Source organism: Melospiza melodia, chromosome 3, assembly GCF_035770615.1.
Source record: "Melospiza melodia melodia isolate bMelMel2 chromosome 3, bMelMel2.pri, whole genome shotgun sequence".
NCBI lineage: Eukaryota > Metazoa > Chordata > Aves > Passeriformes > Passerellidae > Melospiza > Melospiza melodia.
The window spans coordinates 124541862-124564281 of record NC_086196.1 but is presented as its reverse complement, the minus strand read 5'-3'; the positions used below and the strand labels follow the sequence as shown (position 1 = coordinate 124564281).

At 37.5% G+C, this 22420-nt stretch overlaps 1 protein-coding gene across 1 annotated transcript in view; it reads right to left on the bottom strand.

Annotated features, from left to right (window-relative positions):
- EYS (eyes shut homolog) overlaps positions 1-22420 on the bottom strand; it is a 700592-nt gene that overhangs the window by 33750 nt on the left and 644422 nt on the right. Inside the window, exons 42-45 of the mRNA XM_063152992.1 lie at positions 15841-16013; positions 6321-6503; positions 2050-2216; positions 1711-1855 (exon numbers count right to left, since the gene is read on the bottom strand). Coding sequence (XP_063009062.1) covers positions 1711-1855; positions 2050-2216; positions 6321-6503; positions 15841-16013 — 668 coding nt within the window. The remainder of the gene's footprint in view (positions 1-1710; positions 1856-2049; positions 2217-6320; positions 6504-15840; positions 16014-22420) is intronic.

Genomic DNA, 22420 nt, shown 5'->3' with positions numbered 1-22420 from the left:
CTTCCAGAGTTTCTGTGAGATCCCTACAGCTACAATTTGGCTGAAGTAAAATAGTTCAACATTTTCTTCTCTCATAGTGGTATTCAGTTCCCACTCTGGAAAAAAAAATCCATGGAGGTTTTATTTTTTATCCTGAAGATCCTGAGAACTGAAACTGGGGAGATTTCTGAGCTAGAAGAACAAATGAGATGCTGACTATGTAAGAAAACATTGGAGGAAATTGATCATAAGAAAGTGCAGATTCCTTGGAAGTCACTGTGCTCTGGAGAACAGAGACAAGCTGCTGCTGGGAACAGGAACATGGAATTAATTAGCAAATATAAGAGTCTTAATAGTGTAAATCCTAGGGACAAAGAGAAAACTGTTTATGTGCTACATGTTTCCCAAAATTTTGCAGTAATACTTCTTTTTAAAAAGCATTTAAAAAATCAATAAATAGTGTGGTAACTAAAAGTACATGAACTTTGTGGTTTATAAACAATTATTGAAAATATTAAATTGTAGAAATTTGGTCCTTACAATACATTTGTAACATGAGGAATCTGGAAAACTGAAAATATTTGTGCTTAAGTAAGGCACTAGAGATTCCTGTTAGTCACCCCTAAACACTAGCATGTCTATAAAAATGCCAAAAGTACTTCACAGATATTGACCCTCTGAAAACAGTCAGAAAGACATTATGTTTTATGATAGGCCAATTTGCAAGGTGCTTAGAGGCTATGAAAGGTATAACTATACAATCCATGCTTGCTAAAAAGACAGAGACAGAGGAGATGTTAATTCATATGACATTCTGACTGAGAAGTTCACTGAAAAGTGACAATATGATATTGAATTTGAGGAAATTTCAGTGTAGGAAAAAAAAGTGAAGTAATGGCTGGAATTAAAACAGGTACATGGGCTTAATGGAAATGCAGTGTTTTAGTGCATTTAAGTGAGTTTTACTGCTATGCTTGACTTTCATAACATACCCTCAGTTTCATTACTGAGAACTCAAACTCTGTTTTACTATTTCAAAATGTTTTCTTTTCATTTGAAAGGCTTTCCAGTACTTAAAATTAATTGAAATTTTACCTTGTAAATATCAAGACCATTGTTTCTTTGGAAGTCAAGAACAAAAATAAAGTGTTATGAACAAGTTCTTTGCTTCATTGCTGATCTGGTAGGAGTTGAAAACAGATTAATAAAGCTTCAATATCAGTTTTGAGGTAAAAATTATTATCTGCTTGATAATTATTTGCAAAAGGAATTAGCTAAGTCCTGCCTTGATACCTAGGTCATAATGCCAGGAAAAAAAATCTGATTTATTTGAGTAAAAAGTTTTCAGTGTGAAATCTATTACCCAAACTAGCACTGCCAGTCACAGTGGAAGCAGATTCTAAACTACTTCAGAGAAAAGAAGTAATTTTGAAGCTATGATGTAGAACAGGGACACATAAAAAGAGATTACACGGCAAACATTACAATGGAAAACTTCCAATTTAGCAGAATTGGAAAATATTAAAATTATTTAGCAATGCCTCTTTTTGCATCATCTTATCTTAGTTTCTTAGTTATCAGAGTGAAATAATGAAAAAGCCACAGGAAATTCAGCCAAGGAGACTCTAGTTTGTTTCCTGAGAAGACAGAGATTGTTTCAGCTGCCTATGAAAGAAAGACATACAATCTGATGAATGTAATAAAAGGAATTGAAAATGGTGCAATCTTTACCTTGAAAGCCATTCTTAAATCGGGGTCCCTTTGGCAGGAGCTCTGGAGTATACTCATGATAGCCTCCTAAATAAAACTGACTGAAGACATTAAGTCCAACCAGCCTCCCAGGAGAAGTGACAGATTTATTCTTCTGATCATCCACCTTTCAACGAAACATTAACACTTGTTACAAAAAAGGGATTTGCCTTTGCCTGTGTTTAGGAAATCCTAGTGAAGAAAATCCTCCCAGCTTTATAGGGAAGCACAAAATATAAATTACTTTTCCATGTAAAATTTGAAAAAACACAGAGAACACTTTCATCTAAAGGCTAGCTTAAGGATATTCTTCTTTTTTACCTTCAGCCAGCCTTTCTGGAGATTTCTGCCAAGATGGATGACATGAACATTGAGTGTCAGATCAAGCGGTTTGCTAATGATTGCTGCTGTGCCAGAACCTAGATTGTAGCTATATACCACTCTCCCATTACGGAGGCCTAACTCCAAGAAATCATCTCCATTCAGACCTGAAAAAACAAATGAAGGGTAGCTACTTATTCCAGGATTTAGTGAACACCAGTGTGTAAAATATACTGAAAAATTAGCAGTTTAGCAAAATAATAGGAAGCTTATGAGTTTACTATATATTTCTAATAATCTCTGTTTGACTTGTAATACTCTTTCTAGTATTATTTTGTATTTAAGATAAATTTTCAACTTCCTCCAAAATCTAAAAAAAAAAAAAAAAAAAATAGAAAAAATTGAAATTTCAAGTTGCAGGTGAGAATAGGCCCCTGACTTAGTCCTGTTCCAGGATGCTTTCAGCTTTCATTAAAGGTACTTCAAGAGCCTCAAAGCCAGAGGACACCTGCTGCTCTGAGGCAAGGGGAATAACAGGGACATGGCTCTGAAGAAGCTTTGGCACCTTCTCTCAAGCTCCTTCAGCTGCCCTTGACTCAACAGCACCTGGAGATTTTATTGCACTTGCCCTTGATTGAGGCAGCTCTAGGTTGTTCATTGATGGAATTTCCTCAGTCAGTCAAGTGCTTTAATTCTTTAAGCCTTCTTAACTTTCAGGTTAGAACTGATTGATTTTCAAGTTTGCAGTAAATAATTTAATTTCTTTACATTTAGGCCTGCATGCTACAGGTGTTGTTTGTGCTTTTAATAACTACAGTGTAAAATATCATTTGAAGGATTTAAGTCTGACATAAAGTCTATGAGTAAGAGTTCAATTTCTGGACCTGGTCATGCAAAATAAACACATTTTTACACTGTCATCTTTAAAGAGCTTTCAGTCTCTCTCCTCATGCAGGCAAGGAAGGAACCACCATTGTTTAGAGAAAACCTGATCAACTTTTTTTTTTTTTTTTTATCAACCCCACTTTTCTTTGTTTATGGTAAAAGAAACAGGATACAAACAATGGTGAAAGTGAAGAATGTTCTCACGTGTGCCATAGGATGACCTGAATTGAAATTCAAAGCCATCTATTTCTTTTTACAACTCTCCTGTGAATTCAAGCAATTCAGTGCTCAATTTCATGCCCATACATGGTATTTTATTTGATATTTTCTTCTGTTTTCATAAGGCTGCATTGTTTTGTATTTGTTTCAGGGAAGGTCTCCCTATTTGTTTCTCCAGTGTCACATGGTGGCCCTCATTTAAAATGTGTGTTTTGATGCCCCTGTCTCAAATGCATGGGAAATTTTCTTCATTTGCAGAAGATAAAGTAGGCTTTTCCCCAGGAAACGATGCTACTTATATTGTCCTCTCACTGAAGCTCTGCACACAGCTGCTTCACAGCCAAAACTGCCATATTCCCCTTATCTCATATCCTGGAAATGAATCTGGGGCGTACTGTGCTTTTTCTATGCAGAAGTTTGTTTTTTCTATAGAGTTATTATTCTGATGCAATGGGAATCTATAGAAAAAAGAAAAGTAAATCCTTATTCCAAAGAATATAAATCCACTGCCTCTATAGAAAGTGTGCAGCTACATTCACTTGTATGGAACACAAACACTATTCATTTTTTATTACAATGATTTGTTCATGATTTATTCATAAACTGAATAAAATCCCTTTGCTTTCAGTTACACTGGCACATTACCAGTGAAGGACTTCCAAACTGAAAATAGCAAGTCTTTTTAGAAAACCTTTACTAAAGTTTTCAGCAGTGTCTACAATGTACTTATGTCATTTGACTGACAAAACTAGGGGAAGCACATTAAAGACAAACTGTTATTTAAAAGGCTTTTTGGGTTTTTAAAATGCTTTCCAGAATTAAATGTATTAAAGACATGCAATGTAGCAGTGTCAGTACTCTACAAAACTGACTTGATAGTGAAGATAACCATAGCATCATAGGCTGTTGAAAGGTTGGAAGGAACCCTAAAGATTATCTAGTCCCAACACCCACTGCCATGGGCAGGGATACCATTCACTAGACTGAGTTGCTCAAGGTCTTATCCCTGGGCTTGAACTCTGTCAGGGCTGGGGTAGAATAAAATAATGTTAATAGTTTGCATAAATGAGAGAGCTTTAAACTTTAGCTATGTATTGGGACAGAATTTTATAGTAACTCACAAGAGGTTAGCTATGAAATTGATGCCTGTGGTTTGGGCAGAGACAACATTGGAGGGGAATCGGGTGGAGTGCTGCAAGAGAATCTTAACTTACAAGAAATTGGATGAAATGGAGAAAGGGGAAAATTCAAATTAAGTATTAAAAAGTGCTTCCTTACTGGAAGGTCACTGGCTGGGAAAACCCTCATGTTTCTTCCATTGAGAGTGCTACTGCTCAACACTCAGTAAATTGTTAAAACTAGAGCATCTTTGTGAAATAAGTGACATTCACTTGGTAAGAAACTGCTTTTGTTGTTAAAATATGGGGTGCTCAGTCTCCCCAACCATTTAAACTAAGGAGAAAATCACGAATTATCAACAGCACTTTACCATCACCTCATTGTTCTGTGTTTCTTGAGCCTTGCCCTTGGCAGCTGTGCTGCTGCCCACCTGTTGTTTGACACGGGGATGCAGAAACACCTGACTGCTGTACCACAGTGCTCACACACACAAATGGTGTGCAAAGTGATAAAAAGCCAGGCTTTAAGTTTTGAGTTTAAATCCATTCAGAGTGGTTAATACTGATCTGTGTTAGGCTAATTTGGGTAAGCAACCTGATAAATTAAGTACCAGGGTCTCATGGCACACTAAAGTGCTGCTGAGCTGCACAAGCTAAATTTGACAGGATGTTTGCAAATGAAAAGTAGCATACTTAATTATATCATAGATAAACTGCTGAGCTGTTCTACATTAACAAGTTTTCTTTTGCATTGCAATACACTAACAGTCTCACTCCTGCAAGTCTGCCACAAGGAGAAAGGGGAAGAAGCCTCAGAGGGTATAGGAGTTTAAGAAATTTAATAGAATGAAAGACCTAAGAAAATATCAAATGTATTAACCTAGCAAATGAGGTATCCCCTGTATCCTACTGATGTGATATACTGCAATTGTTTTGTTAGATATATATGTAAATACATAATGTCTCCCCAAAATTGATTTTAATAATGCATTTTGGGACCTCAGTATCTTAAAACACCAAATAATAATTTGTCCCCTACTTCATCTTTCTGAAGCATTAATTTTCTGATACTGTTCAGCATAAGTGTAGGGTCTCTGTAGGTCAAGGGCCATATCTGCAAAACTTGTGTGATGTTTCAGATATGGTAAAATATCTACTAAAGTAGTAGAGACTTCTACTAGCACACCTAAATGACTCTCCTGCTGTGATAGGTTTAGACATAAGACACATCATTCAACCTCCCTTCTAGGTTTCAACAATTCCATAGGACAGCTCCAAACCCCAAAGCTAGGTCATGCTCCAATTGCAGAAAAGATTAAGAGAAAAAAAAAAAATTTCCTTCTTATGAAGTATCTATTACTGGCTTATGTCTGCATCAAATTATATAAACTTTTTCTCAACTTTCATTAGTATTATGGCTTCTGTGTGGAGTAATGCTGAGACGGACAGAGCACAGGTGGTGTTACCCATGCCACGCTGATGCCATGCAGGCTGCCACAAAGGGGTGCTGAGGAGAGATACCTTAAGTGTTGTTAAAATCTTAGTACAAATACTCTAAGTAGATTTACATAACCTGCTTCTCAGCTGTGTTAATCAGACCAAATTGAATGCTTTGCTACACAGACTTTAACTTACTCGTAGCTAGCTTGGGTTAACTTGCATTGAGAGATCTCAGGGTTGAGCGTCTTCTATTTTATGTGAATAACACAGAGTTCAATGATTAATAATGAAATTTATGTTAACAACTGAAAAAAGGGAACCTTGGCCTTCAGGTTTCCATCTATTTTGTTCAGAAATACACTACCTCAGATTAATTGTTGACTTCAATTACTGGAAGCAATTATATTTCTCTTTAATAAAAAGAAACATTTCTACAACCTGTTAGATTTCTCTGTCTTTACAAAACAATACAGTTTTGAAGAGATTATTTTCCCACTAATGACATTTTATCTTAAATAGAATCAAGAGAAACCTGTGCATATTTTTTCTCCTACTTGTTCAATAAGAATTTAACAGCTTGTAAGGATAAGTGATACAAATAAAGCCTACCTTGGCCCTTCTGTCCAGTGAAAAAAATCAGGTTATCTTGTAAAGCTGAGTGGTGGTTTGCCAACTGAAATTTCAAGCGAAATTCATAGTAGAAGGTGATATTTGGGATTGCAGAATAAGCTAGGAATGAGGTATATCCAAAGACATCTGTGCCACTGAAACTTGGTTGAGTAATAGTAATAGCTGGATTAAAAAAAAAAAAAAGAATAAATTCAGGGTTAGGGCAAAAGATTCAACAGACTTGTTTTAAAAAATGAATCATTGGCAACTACTGCCATCTCCTGGAGTCTTGGTAACATTGCTACAAATAACAGTTAAATTTAATCAGGACTCGGACAGACAAAAGAAAATACAGAAAGAAATTTTCCTGTTAAAGGAAATGCCATCTCTGACAGGCATTTGAGTGAAAGTGAGTACAAGAATGTGCTGACGAGGTTATGGAATGATAATTCTTCACAGGTAGAAGAAATAAGAGAAAGAAGCATCATAAAAGTATGAATTTGCAGCGCAGTGAACAGGACCCACATGAATTGCAAATAAAATCAAGGCTGTACCTGTCTGTACAGAAAACAGAGCACTGGTGCTGAGTACCCACATGGCTCCTAGGGCTGGCACCCAGAACCCAGACTGCTGTAGTCAGCTCCTGGAGCTGATGCTCAGAGATCACATAGTGCTTGTATTGACAATATGGATCAGTAAAAACAGGAGAAACAGGAATGACAGCTTAATCCTGAAAGACTGGGTCTGGGACTAGGTTTAAAAGATTTGAGCAGTTATCTCCAACCAACCTGCGCCCCAAACGTGACTGGACACAGCTTTATTAACGTAGGCAGTGTGAGGGACTGGGGGAGGAGGGAATACAAATCTGCCCCAGGCACAAACCAGATGGGGAAACGCTACTAAAGGATTATAAAACTCCCCAGGTAAATCTATATTAGCCTAAGTACATCTAAGAACCTAAATGCTTACAGGGAGGGAGAAACAATATCATGTAATTGTGAAAATGCCATCACCACCTCTAGAGTGTGGAATCTGTTTCTAAATTTTCAGCCTGGGAAAGCTTCCATATTGGCAGTGATGTGGCAGGAATTCCTTGATACCTGAATCTGAGAAAAAGTGCAGATACAGGCATGGCAAATCTTTTCTAGCACAGACTTGGAATTTGCAGCAGTACAGAGTGCACTGTCCCATTTATTGAGCACTACTCCACACATGTGGCACATTATGCCTTGCTCTTGATCTTAGATGGGAGCCAGAAAATAGCAAACAGTGGTTTTGTCCTAATTAGCAGGACACTGTAAATGAGTCTGAACACAACCTCAAGCCTCAGACCTCGGTGAGTCATGGACTGAATTGGAGGCACAACACAACTCCCCCATATTTAAATCTCATGTTAGTTTTAATCCACCCATATTTCCTTAGATTACTTGAACATGACTGAAGGAGTCTCAAATTCTGTATTTTTGCTAATTCAGAAAAATATGACACACAGACTGCTCCTTTGATGCAAAGTATTCTTCCCTTCTTTTTTCCTTTCTTTTCCCCCTCTTTTTTTGTGTCTTTATGTTTTAGTGTGTCTTTAATATGCCACAAAATATTTAAGAGACAAGAAGATTTTAAAATAAAGGAGTCCTTTGTGTTTATTGTTTTTTCCTGCTTCGATTTATAACGGGAAAAGCAAATTCTCTCATGTACTTTCATGGAGCCACGTACTTTGGTTTGCTGGCAGAGATCACTGAAGAGTCTAGTCCTGATAAGTTATTCCCAACAGGGGATAATTCTTTATGCCCAGGATGAGATATGCCATTGTCTCAGCTGTTTCCTTGGAGCATTTTAAGTGGGGAGTTATTTTCTTGCCTTTCTACTTGCTCCTCCCAGTGTTCCATATAAAGTTGGATTAAAGATTGACAAAGGGCCTCCAATGCAAGGAAGCCACAGACCTGGGGACAAGTCCAGAGGAGGCCACTAAGTCGATCACAGGGCTGTAACACCTTTCCTGTGAAGACATGGAAGAGTCTGTTCAGCCTGGAGAAGAGCAGCTCTGGGGAGACCTCTAGCAGCCTCCCAGCGCCTAAAGAGGGCTTACAAGGAAGCTGGAGAAGGATTGCATGAGCACCATATGGAGCTATATCTCCATCAGGCATGTAGTCCTGAAGGGAAATAATACTTTTTAAGGCAGTAGGAGTCCCGTGGGCACTTTTAATGGAAACTGTGACACACTATTTTGGTTTATGTATTCACAGTTTTCTCGGCTGTGCTGAAGAAGTTTCTCACACCTGGTAGAAGTCAGATGCAGTTTCTAATTAACCACTCTACCCTTAGCAGGTAGGCACATGTTTGCAAATAGTCCTCCCTATGCTGGAGAGTAAAATGTATTTAGAAATGTTAATTAGTAATGAGTCAAAAGCTTGTATTTCTGGCTAACTCAATCTATCTAGCTTGACAGCTATTCATATTTTGTCTGTCTCTGAACTGCCACTTATAGACTTTACAGCACATTTTTAATCATGTTTCTTGTCTACACCAAGTATTGTTTGTCAAGAGATCTTTATCCAATCACATAAAAAAGTGAAAGGTCATCAGTAAATGTGCATCGGTGTTTGAGATTCATTTCATGCAATGACCTTCATTAATTTGATTTTAATGCAGACTAGTTTACCATAGTTGTACATATTTTTAACTTAAAAATTGAAAGAAAAGTAATAATTCTGTATGAAAAATACCATGGTTGGCAAAATCATGTGAAAAAAAAATCTCCACCTTTCTTTTTATTATCTACCTTTTCATTATAAAGCTATGGAGCCAAGACTGCAGAATATTGCATAATCTTTTCCTTGGAACACAGTCCTTCTAAATAGTATTTGTAAAATGTTTGAGGCTGGTTGAATTAGCAGAGGGCACAGCTGTCTTCATTGGGTTATTTTTCTTTTCCAGTCTGGACATCATCCAAACTGATTTCTACTTTGCTCTTGCAGTGCACAGTCTGAAGTGGTAAAGAACAGAGATGTGTCCCACCGACTTTGATTATGAGCCTTGCTCGCACACTCCAAATTAACACTGTGACTAAAATACTCATTGCTCTGACAGAGTACTGAAGTCTTTTATCAACTTTTTGTCCTTGATCTTGTCCTGTGTCTCCCTGTCAGTTCTATGTCGTTCATCATTCTGCTTTTCTGCATTCCCAGTATTGAACAAGTAATAACGAATGATATGTCCCATTGACTCACAAACAAATAATGACAAATTATCCCATTATATAAATGCATCAATATGGTTGACTACTTACTTCCCTAATATTGTATATCTCATCAGAGCTGAGTACAAAAAATGGGAATTAGAAAAAATCAACTATACTTTGAAAAGAGATCTTAACAAAGAGGCTCAACTTCACTTCTGAATTCTCTACCTCCTCCCCAACAACTGGCACAAGGTGATGGGGCACATGGCTTGTGGATGAGGCCTCTGCCATTCCCTCCCCCTCAGTGAAAGAACTATTTATACTCTTCCCCCATTCCAGTATGGGGTCCCTGCCATGGGAGACAGTCCTCCGTGAGCTTTTCCAACGAGTCCTTTCTATGGGCTACAGTTCTTCACAGCATGGGTTTCCCACAGGGTCAGAAGTCCTGCCATCAAACTGCTCCAGTGTGGGCTCTTCTCTCCATGGGTCCACAGGTCCTGCCAGGCCCTGCTGTGGTACAGGCATCCCATGGGGTCACAGGCTGGGTTCCTCCATGGCCTGCAGGTAGATATCTTCTCCACTGTGGGCTCCAAGGCTGGATGGGACAGCTGCCTCACCGTGGTCTCAACCATGGGCTGCAGGGGAAGCTTGCCACGCAAACCCACTTTGCTCACTGGAACCTCTGGGATGTCCAAGGAGGAAATGATAAGGGGTGCTAGAGATGCAGGCTGCTGCAGTGCCAGCTGAGGGTTCAACATGGTAGTAAAATACTCCTGATGTCTGTAAAGCTGTTGTATCAAGAGTTAGTGATCCACTTAATGGGTCATTCAGGTGTATGAATTTCCCTCCCCACTTCCAGGACTTATGGAATCCTTTTGTCTGTCTTGTGGCATCAGTAATCATGGAGTCATCAGTTTTACTCTGGGAACTGAAATTTGAAATAATAAAAGTGACTTCACTGCTCAGAGATGAAACTATGACTCTGAAAAACTGCCAGTACAGCAGTGACATTAATAGTGTGTGAGTGTGCCTGTATGTGTGTTTTACAATCTTTATGACATTCATCACATTGGAGGTGTGGGGGAAATTAAGGCCCAGTGAAAACAAAATAACTGAGAAAATAAATTCTCTTAAACAGTAAGAAGAGCAACCCTGCAGATTTTTTAGCTGAGGAAATTCCCTTTGGGCATCTGCTACCACCAAACTGCACAACTCAGTCTGCAGACCCAAACAACTCTGAAGGTGACATTGTGTGCCAAACATAGCTGCACAGAAACTTGCTTGCAGGCTGATTTTCACTCTACAGAACTCGAAGCAAGTGACTATTCCCACTTTAACACTTTGAAATTAATTTTATACATGGGGGAATACATCCCACAGAAAACCTGCTGGAATTCTTGGGGCTGTGAAACATTACCATAAGTGTTGCTCAGAAATGTTTCAAGGAAGAACCTTACAAATTGCTGTGAATGACCCTTTCCAGGGTGTATTTGCTAAATACAGCATCACAGTTAGGACTCTGCTTCATGTTGTCACATATGTGAACATATGTGAAACTAAACCACTGAAGTTTGGTCTAAAACACTGCAAATGACACAATTACTCATTTTATCAACGCACATGCCTTTGAAGTCCTTCTCCCTTTAAATCTGCATTTGTACTTACAAAGTGCTTGCTCTTGATTCTTGGCTCAAAAGGCCTCATGTTATGACCAACATCTCCCCAAAAGAGCCCCATTTCTTGTGCAACATATTACCAACAACACCAGGTGTACATTTCCAGTCCTGGCCAATGAACCATTCCTGCTTCTCTTGCATTTAGGAGGCCATTACCATCCCACAGTACACTGATGATATTTATGATTTACTGATATTTATGATTTAGGAATTCTGCATCTTATATAGCAAAATTTCTTACACTCAGGTATTTCAAACATTGTGATTTTATATTTTACTGTATCAATCTCCTGTACAAACCAGGAAACGTCTCCATTCTGTGCTTAGATAGAAGTGTAAAAAAAATAGAAAAAAAAAGAAATAAAGGCTGATTACAGAGACGGTAGCAATTTAACAACTCTAATCAAGTCTGTGATACTAAACACTGAAGGAGATATATAGTGTGCAAAAAACAAAATGCAAGCAACTTTTTGCTGATTTAAATATGAAAGGAAATTTGTCAAACTAAGGGCTTGGATGCAGGCTGCTTTCACACAAATCTACTGAGACACCAGAGCTCAATAACTGGACTCAATTTAAATTATATAGATCCCTTTATCTGCAGTTTAAAGATGCAAAGTCACTTGGGGGAATTAGTCAATCTGCCCATGCAGACATAGGCTCTAGTCTCATAGTCTCTTTTCCAAAGTGTTGGGTATAGATGGTGTTCTCCTCCCCTTCCCTTCACCCCAACCCCCCAGCCAAGTTGGAGGGGTTTAACAGAGGCATTTAACTCTGCAATTCAACGGTCGAGTCCCACTCCTATCCCATCACAGATCCATCTCCATAATCCCAGAGCACAGACCACAACAGCAGACAGGACCCAAAATAAGGATTCAGAGGAAGGAACACCTTGCCCAGATCCCTCCCAGGGATACCTCCAGCCCTCGTGGCAAGGTGTGACACTCCCCATGATGAGTCAACAGTGGGTCACCCTTTGGACAGAGGGATGAGACTACCATGGGGTATGGGACACATTACAAGATGTAGGTGAAGAGCATTTTGGAATAGCACGGGACTTATGGGGGTCTAAAAGAGAAAATTAGGTGATTTGGGGAGGAATGAGTGAGGAAAATAGAGGGATACAGAGACATAAGGGCCAGGCACGTGTTAATAGATCACAATGCTTGTCTGGCCATGTCCTCCCCCTGATCCTGAATGTGGCCTGTACTCTCTTTTGTTTTATATTAACATTCCCCCTCCCTTTGGCCCATTATGCTGTAGCTGTGTGGGTTCCTGATAGACATTTCAATGTGTAATGGTAAACTTGCAGTCAAAATAACATGGTTATCTAATGATAAAAGCAAGAAAAATGTGTAGTGAGAGATAATGCATCTTGTTGTGTATGTTTGGAAAAATGGACATGCTTTTGGAAGCTTTCATTGATGTCTGAAACAAGCATAGCATAACAAATAAACTCAGAGCCATGGTCAACCAGCCTGCTTAGACAGCAGTATGCTCCGATTCAGAAATGTAAGAAAAGTCCTTGTTAGTCCCAGACCTTGTCTATTTTTCCATATTTATATACATTTGTCTAACAGAAGCTGCTATCTGTCCTTACATTTTTGCCTCATTTGTCATATTTACAATTGTCCTATAATTTTCTTCACTTTTTGAATGTTATGCATTTCACATAAAATTATGCTCTTTTAGCTTGTCACAATTTGGTTTTTTCTTATTTTTTTTCTATTTCTGTTTTTTTTTTTTTTCCATTTAATAGTGACAATACTTTTATTATAACTTTTCCTTACTGTCACTGACATATTTTTTGAAAATCCTTTCACTAGGATTTTTCTCCTAAGAAGCTGAGAAGCCTCAGAAAAGACATGTAAGCAATAACTATCTGATGGCTGTGGAATGTGGTGTGGAAATGGTTTACCAACAGACCACAGGTGCATCTTTGAGTGGTCTCATGTGGATTATTTTTACTTAATGACCAATCCCAGTCCAGCTGTGTCAGACTCTCTGGTCAGTCACAAGATTTTATTATCATTCCTTCTAGCCTTCTGATGTCTCCTTTCTCTTTCTTTAGTATAGTTTTAGAATATAATTTTCTTTTGATATAATAATATAATAAAATAATAAATCAGTCTTTTGAAACACAGAGTCAAGATTCTCATCTCTTCCCTTGTCCTGGGAACCCTCAAACACCACCACACATTACATATATTGCTGTCGTTCTTAGCATGGTTTCTAACCCTTAACAGATGGCAATTGGAGCTCTGACAGGAGGAAGATCTGTATCTGTGGGCTCCTTTATGGCTCTGTCCACATCTTTATTAATCCTTACTGTGTCTTTTGCAAATAATCTCTTTTGTTAGGAGCAGCCAAGCTGGCATGAAATTGCAATTCTATTTGGTACATTAGTTATATTCACTTTATCAAATAATCACTATGACATCTCACTTGTTCTGTGTTGATGAAAACCAACTATTATTTGATAAACATTTTGATAAAAAGCTTTTCTTTAGTGTTTCAGACATGAAGTGTCAAGCATTAGCTTGTAATCTGAATAGTAGAGACAATATTATTGTGTATCCTAAACAAAAGATGATTAATTTAAAATCTGCACTTCTATGCCTTAATTTTTATGGATCATTTCTTTCTATTAAATTTATTATCTGGGATACACATTTTGTCATAGTAAACAATTAAGTTTGCCTTCTGCTTCTAAAATAATTTAAATTGTTCTATCATTTTAATTAGGCAATCTATCATTATCTTCAAATATCTCCCAGAAGTATGGCTTTGGTGCTACTGGGGCTATCCATAAGGATACATCCAGCCTCCACTGCATTGTGGCTCTCTTTCTTCCTTCTTAGTTTCAGAAAATGTGATAAAGGGGCCTCTTGCAACTCATTTTAAGACTTCTGCCTGTGCTCAGGTTATTTCTATTCCTTCTAAATTGTCAAGATATGGTTCAATAAAATAATTTTTCATATTCCAATAATAGTTTCTTATGTTGTCAGCTGATTACCTTAGATTTATGTCCTGCAAAGCTGAGTGTTCTTTCCCATTTTGCTTGGTTATAGTGATGGTCCAGACAGTTTTCCCTTTCTACTCATTAAAACTAATTCTTTCTGTGCTTTCAAAGACTCTAGTTTTGTAGACCAATCAAACTAATGAATTTCTGTAGTTTCACTCAATTTAGGCTCTCAATTTTTATGTAGTCTCGCAGTTTAGAGACAATTAAATACAAAGATATGCAGAAGAGCCTCATTGAACAGCTACAGGGAAAAAACATTAGATGATACTCAGTGTTGACAGATGTAAATTGGGGCAGATTACAGAAACAGTCCTTGCCTTAAATACAGGACAATGGGCTCTGACCTCACCATCAGCTTTCAAAGGAAGAGGTGTTGGAAATTTTAATAAGCACTTTCATGAATATGTCAGTGTACTCATGAAAGAAAACAGAATGGGAAACAAAGAAAACAGAGATGGGTTAAGTAAGGGCAGAGAGTAAGACAGAAAAATGTCAGGCACCACTGTATAAAGCAGTGGCATTATCAGACCTTGAATACAGCACCTTGAATCAGCCCTGAAGCCTCATTTTAAAGAATGAGGAATTGAGAAGGAACAAAGAAATGCAGCTTGGATGACTAGAGATGCAGCAAATAAAGTCCCCGTGTATTTCTACTGTAAACTAGGAAAGGTTACCAAGAAATTATCATACATATTTCATATATACACTTTTACTATTTGCTGTCAAGTATCATGGTTAGATGAAAGCAGATAAAACATAAATGTTCATCTACTGAAAATTTTGGAAATAAAAATTTTAAATAAGATTTAAATATGTATATGATATGACAAAAACCAACCTGATCATTGTTTAATGCTTATTTGAAAAGGCACTTCATGTGCACCACTAAATAAGCTCAGAATCAGTGATTATTTTCTATATGTAGGTTTTTCAATCATTACTTCTTGCTGCATTCACTGTTAGGGGAAAGAATTCCTTGGATATTCACACACAGGAATTCCTGACCTAGAGCAATCATTATAATCAATGCTCAAGGAATAAAAGTCCTTCCTTTGACAATGTTAGTCAAAAATGACCTATTTCCTTTGCTTTATTATTTTCACTTTATCCTCTCTCCTGTTTCACAGCAAAGCACTTAGTAAATTTTAAATTGTCCTTCTTTTTGACCTGAACAATTAATCATATTATGGTATGTGGTGATATTTTTACAATCCAGAAAGTATTATTTTTACACTGCTTTAATAGCAAAATGTACAAAGTAATGCTTCTGTAAGCAGATGAAAAATCAAACTGCAGCAGAAATCAATTTCTCCAAAGGAGCTCTCACTTGAATCTCTCAGTTTTTCTCCAGGTGATTTACTAAAACATCAAATGCTACCAGGTATTTCCCAGCTTCTCTGAGTAAACTCTCAGCTTCTTTGATCCCTCTGTCTGCCTTTCTCTGGCTGGAACTTTAATGAAGCCACACATGGGAAGGGTGATCAGCTTAGCCATTCTTTGTGTGTGACTGGGCTTTGGGCTGTGTTTTTGGGGAGGTTGTGACTTTCAGTGTTTTACCTTCAAAACCTTTGAGATGTTTCTTACCACGGCTTCTATGAATGATAGAAACTATGACCAATGCACAAAGAAAACGTTTCTTACCATCACTGCAGAGGATGCCAGACCTTCCATATGGACACAAGCAAACAGCATCTCGCCTGGACTTTGGAAAACATGTAGCACCACTTCCACATGGATTTTCATCACAAGTTGCAAACTGGCAGAGTTTTCCAGTGTAGAGTTTAGGGCATTTACAATACCAATTTTCTTCATCACTGACAAATTTAAATTACAACAAACAAACAAAAAAAGTGTAAGTACCAAAATGCATTTAAAACAAGCAGAATAGGATTTACACTTAGAGAAAATCTGTGACATCAGACTTATAGTTGTAATAGATCTCTGCTTTTGCTAGTGTTCCTGGCATTAGACATGCCAGAATGCCTTACTAGGACTGGAGATGACAGTTTCTTTTGGGTTTAATTTTAAATTTTAATTTTTATTTCTTTTGCTGGTGAGAGATGTGACTTTTCTAATGTCTCACTAGTTGTTTGTGCTGCATCTTTCATAGCATAGTCAAAATAACTGCTACAGAAGAACAGGTCTTCTATTATGTCTAAAAAAATGAAAACATGAGAACAAAAAATGAAAGTTACTAGTTTATTTTTCAAATGGAAACATCATTTGTATATTCAGTTACTACATACAGCTTGTATGTATACAGTAGGATGCAGAAAATCCTGAAATATGAACACCTGCAATAGAGATTATGTTGAACTTGAAACAGAATAAGCAGGTAAATCTCTGCTATAATATAACTTATATTCTCAGTCATAGAAAGAATATTAGAATAGGCAAGGATAAAAACAAGTTGTAACCAGACAAAACCGACATTTAGAAATGTGCATATTCTGGTTGTACCAATTTTTTTATAGTACTCAAAGATAGCACAACGACAACTATGGTAGGAAAACCAAAGCAGATAGGATAACAAAAGAGTGCAAGACATTCCCATCTATGACTTATTATAAATATAATTTCACAAAACGTCTTATTTGATTTTCCCCTTATATTATGGCTGAACATAGATGACAGCTAGATAGGTCAATTCATATGGTTGTTTAGTATTCATGTACATCCTCAGTATTGAACAGAAACATATCTGCCTTTTACTGGAAAAGGTCACATGTGCCTTTGGGTATAAATGCAGAAGACATGGTGCATGTTGTATCAAATCACACTCATTGTGGTTTTCCAATAACAGCATAATCATTAGGATGAGCACTGATAAAATTTCAAATACATGTGATTTGTAAAAATTCATTATCTGCTTATAATAGCCGCACAATCAGGTTAAAGAAAATAATCTGGATCTGAAAGACCTCCTGTATTTTTTAAAAGAGGGAAATAAGTAAGTCTTGTGACAGTCCTTGCTCAGAGCAGTTGATTAGTGTGTTCCTAAACTGACCACCCGCAGAGCTGGGGAGTGAGGATCTCAGCTTGAGCGTCTACCAGAATGAACCTCATGAATAATGCCTCCAGACACCTTTGCAAAAGAAAATTGCTATCAGCTGCAATAATAAATTCCTGTGTGTAGCCTATTCTATTTATAGATCTGCTGCAGACTGCATGAGAGGAATCTAAATGAGCTACTGGTATTTGTGCAGTACTGAGAATCCTGCTTTCAGGATTTTAATATCAACATTACATAGTTCAGCTAATTAAAAAAGCATTAATAAACTGAATTATTCCGGGAAATCTAAAACTGTGGGTGATGATTCTTAGTTATCAAATGTATTCAGTTTTTTATAGAAGAAAAGGTGGATCATCGCTGCTGACTGCCATAAGACACATACTTTAGTCTGCACCTTTAAAGAAAAAAAAATTCATACATTCTTTTAATGACCTGTATATGAAAACATTTGCCATTACTTTTTATAGTCTTACTTTTGGTATTGTGGAGAAGATTAAAAATATCAGGTTTCATAACAAATGGTGAGTAGTTTATGTTTTACAAAATGAGCAATGTTATGACATTTCACCATTGGTGCTGTAAGATTCTAATAACAAAAAATAGTGATTCCTGATAAGACAAAGAAAACAGTTTTTAAAAAGTTCTACAAAATAATATAAAACTTGAAAGTATAACTTTCAAGCTAACCACAGAGAAAGAAAATAATCACATCCATTTCACAAAAATAGTATACAAAGCCCCGGATAACTTATTCTTTTTCAAAGCATGCTGTAACTGGACAAGATCTCCCATATTCTACTGAATTAATCTCAGATGCAAGAAACACATACTGCTCAAATGGCCAAGAACTTCTCCCAGGTAGATTTCACAATTTCATCATGGCCTGCTACCCTTTATAAATGCAAGAAGCAAATGAAAAAGGGCAGAAAATCAGAACAGTAATATCTTTTGTCTGTGTTGTACACCTGTGAATGTCTCCAAGAAAAACTTATTGGGTAATTACATATATAAGCTGAAGAAAGTGAAAAACAAGGAAAATACCAGAATTTTGAACCTGCAGAACAAGAAACAAATTTGGAGTGTTCTGTGGAAATGTGTTATATGACTAATATGTTGTATTAGTGTTTGATTTCAGATCCAGAGCATGGTTTTGCAGAAAATCTCCTGTTTGGCCCCTGTTGAAATGCCTTGTTCCACATTGTGTCTCTAGAGTACATGAACTAATTTGTTTGGATTAACCTGCACCAGAAGACTGTCTTACAGGTCAGGTTGCTTCAGCTGTATGGACTTGGCATTCAGACCCAGACCAGGTCTAGTGTGAGTCAAAGCTTCTTGAAACATGAATAATGGGAATATTGGGTCCTCAGCACTAATTGACTTGACCTGAAAATCTATGCCTGTGGAACTACATTACCTACTAACGTGAATGCAGATTTATAAGCCGTCAAAAGAAAATCATGCAGCCATGGTATATGTTACACACAAAAAATCCCTCCAGATTTTACATGACAGCACTGACAAACTGCAGGAGTCAATAGAGAAAAAACCCCCAAACAACCCCTAACTATTCAGAATCATATGAAATAAGAAAGACACAAACAGTGAAAGCAAATGGGAGAAAAGATAGAAATAGTGATGAAAAGGAGTGAAAAAGACAAGAAGGGTGTTTCTAGAGCACCATCACCTCATGCCTCCAGGATTATGATACAGGGAAAAAAAATGGAGGGGAAAAAAAGTGGAGGGAAAATGAACTATTCCCTGACATTCTTAAAGTCCTCTGAAATGGTAAGGGACATATTTTGTATTACCATTTCCCATGTTATATTCCTTTGATCTTTGGTTTAGAGATTAGATTGGAAAGAAAGTCACCAAGAAATATTTGCATGATATGACACGATATTGGTAATTCAGTAATACAATTTCTCTCCTTGAATCAATGCTACATCAGTGATCTGATTCAATGAAATCAAAGTTTTCTATAATATTGACAGCTTTGGGATACCAACCCAGGTTATGGTAATTTATTTATTTAAAATATAGTACAATACAGAGGAGACTGGATTGTGTTACATTAGTAATCAAGTCACAGTTAAAACCCTGCTTTTGACTTAAACCAATTCTGTTTTTGAAAGGAAAGTTTCTAATCCCTTTTCACAGTGTGTCACAGCCATCATCTGTACTCTACTGGCAGTGGTTTGTTTGCCCAAAGCAGGATATAATTTTCCCTATTTCTGTGCTTTTTCCATTTCCAAAGTGGGAGTACAATGAGAGCAAATGCCCTTTATGTAGTTTTATGCAAGAGGGGTTCCCTGAAAGGAAGCACACTCAACACCCATTAATAACGATTTTAAGGTCCCTTCTAACACAAAGCATTCTATGATTCTGTGGTTGCAGTGTGTGTCACAATGGGTTCAATATTTAATGACATAGATTCTTTTAGTGCCTTCATTATATTATCTGTAACAAAGCTATGGAAGTTGGAGGGAACCGCTCCTTCAGTCAATAAGTAATAGATGTACTTCAGTTTATGTTCAAGTTGTTACTATTATGTTTTTGTAGCACTCTTTTGTTTTAAATTACTGGAAAATGAAAGGGCCATCATACATTTTCGGTTTAAGCCTTAAGTTGAATTATGTTTCATGCAAAGATTCATTAAATTGCTTTCCAGAAAACACCAGCATAATGTAAAGGCAATTACAATCTCCCTTTGAAATCTTTGTGTAATAGACAAATTCACAAAAGCTCTCTGCAGCCAGAAGGATAACCTTATCTCATCAATAATCTTAAAAAATATCAAAGGACAATATATAAAGGAGGTGTTTCTTCCTTGTGCACAGCAGGTGTTTTTTAGTATATGATATATCTGCCAATCTTTCCTTCTATTATACAGCTCCAAAATCAATTCAGCTCTCATGCTGCTTTAGTACTTTTCACTCAGGTTTCCTCAATTACAGTATCTTGTCTAGCTCTGAATACTTTTGTTATCTTTACTGTTTTGAATCATTTTCCCCTCTGCCTGGGAGCATTATTCTGCAAGTTCTGTCAGTTCACTTTAATTTGCTTTGCCTTTCACTGAGAGGATTTTTGTATTGGGTCTGTGTGATCAGATTTTGGTAGTGGCAGGGACCTACAGGGGTGGCTTCTGTGGGAAGCTGCCAAAGCTTCCCCCATGTCCAACAGAGCCAATGCCAGGTGGCTGTGAGATGGACCTGCCACTGGCCAAGGCCAAGTCCATCAGCAGCCATTGCAGTGCCTCTGGGATAATGTTGTTAAGCAGAAAGAAAGCCCTGGCAGCAGCCTGTGCTGGAGCAGGATCCTGGCAGGGCCATGGCCCCGTGGAGAGAGGAGCCATGCTCAAACAGGTTTGCTGCCAGGACTTGTGTCCCTGTGCCCTGGGACACACACTGGAGCAGTTCTGAAGTACTGCAGCCCATAGGCCTTCCCACACTGAAGAAGTTCATAAAAGACTCTTTCCTGTAGGAGGAATCCCACACTGGAGCAGGAGAAGAGTGAGGAGCCCTCACATTGAGGAGGAGGGAGCAGCAGACACTTGTGATGAAATGACTGCAACCCACATTCCCCACTGCCCTGTGCCACTGTGTGGGTGGAGGTAGAGAATTTAGGAATGAAGTTGAGGCCAGAAAAAAAGAAGGGGTGAAAGGAAGGTGATTTAAGATTTGGTTTTATTTTCTCTTTGCCCTACTCTGATTAGATTGGCAATAAATTATTTTTTTCCCCAGGTTAAGCCTGTTTTGCCCATGACGGCCTGATCCATGAGCCTTTCATTATATCTTCTCTCCCTTGTTCAGCTAAGGAGGATAGAGCAGCTCTGGTGGGCACCTGGTACCCAGCCATGCTCAACCCAGCACAATTTGCTAAACTGCTTTTCTTTATATGAAGGCTCTCTTTAAACCAAGGCCAAATAATGTGTGAATTAAGTTGGTTTTGAAAACTCATCGGGAAAATGTTTTGAGATTGGCTGGGGGTACTCATGAAGGAACTATTTGGCTTAAAATTTTCTTTGGGACAGACTTAGAGTTATACAGGTTCTATCACAGACTAAACAGGCCCTTACTTTTAAATGATGCTTCTGAATTATTTGATTTAGATTCAAATATTGGAGTGGAAAGGTTACAATCCCACTTCAAAAGAAGAACACGAGGGGCAAAAAGGTTCCAACACTTTGCTTTCCTTTGTCAACACAGGAAAAAAAGACCATTGTGTACAAACTGATTCAACTCTAGCAGCAAATTAATTTGTAGGACCCAAATAAAGGTTTATCCATACCAGTCAGAGAGAAATGAGCATCTGCTCTATCTTACCATTAAGCATATGTGTTTCCTTGAGCAAGAACACACTCTTTAAACAATATCTAAACTGTAGAAAGTTTCCTGCAGTTTGATTTAGCTGTGATTTAGGAAGGACAGAATTTGATTTAAGGAAATAATGAAGGAAGAGAAAGTCTTGCTTATTGGCAGATTATCTATTTCAGACCTTCAAAAATGCCATTATTTTCAGGAGTTCAGAATGGCTTTTATTTATTTTGCAATTTACTACTTGAACTTACTAACACAGCACTAACTTTTCAGGATCATGAAGCCTATTCTGGGGTCTTTAATAAGCACTCTTTAGACTCCATTTTCCACTCAATTGGTCAACATGCAGGATTCCATAACCATCCCATGAAGGATAAAAATCCATTAAAATGTATGATGCATCAAAAGTTCTGCCTGGTAACATGTCAGTTATGCCCATTCCTGCCACAAGAAGATGCACAATTGTGGTATCAAGCACTTCTACACATGTAACACTTAATGACAGATGGTTAAGGATCCCTCAGAAAAAGAACAGCAAGTAACGCTTGGTAAAACCAATCTATCTGGGCAGAAATCCATTCCCTGGCCACATCTAGGAAGAGAAATAATGATCTGTCAGGCTGGATCCAGTGCAAGGGCTGTAATTAGCTCTGACATTACTCCTTTCCCCAGTCTCCGTCTTTTCAGTTAAATCTACATTTTGTCCTTCCTTGTGTTTATGCGAAAAATAGTCAATAGATGTTGACATATGATAAATGTATTTATAAACATGAGTTTTTTCAAAGCTGAAAGGCTATGGTTTTGATAAATAAAATATTTGGACTATATGAAACACGTCCAGGGAAGTATATAAATATTTTCAGCAGCATGAGGTTGAAGACAGATCTCCACA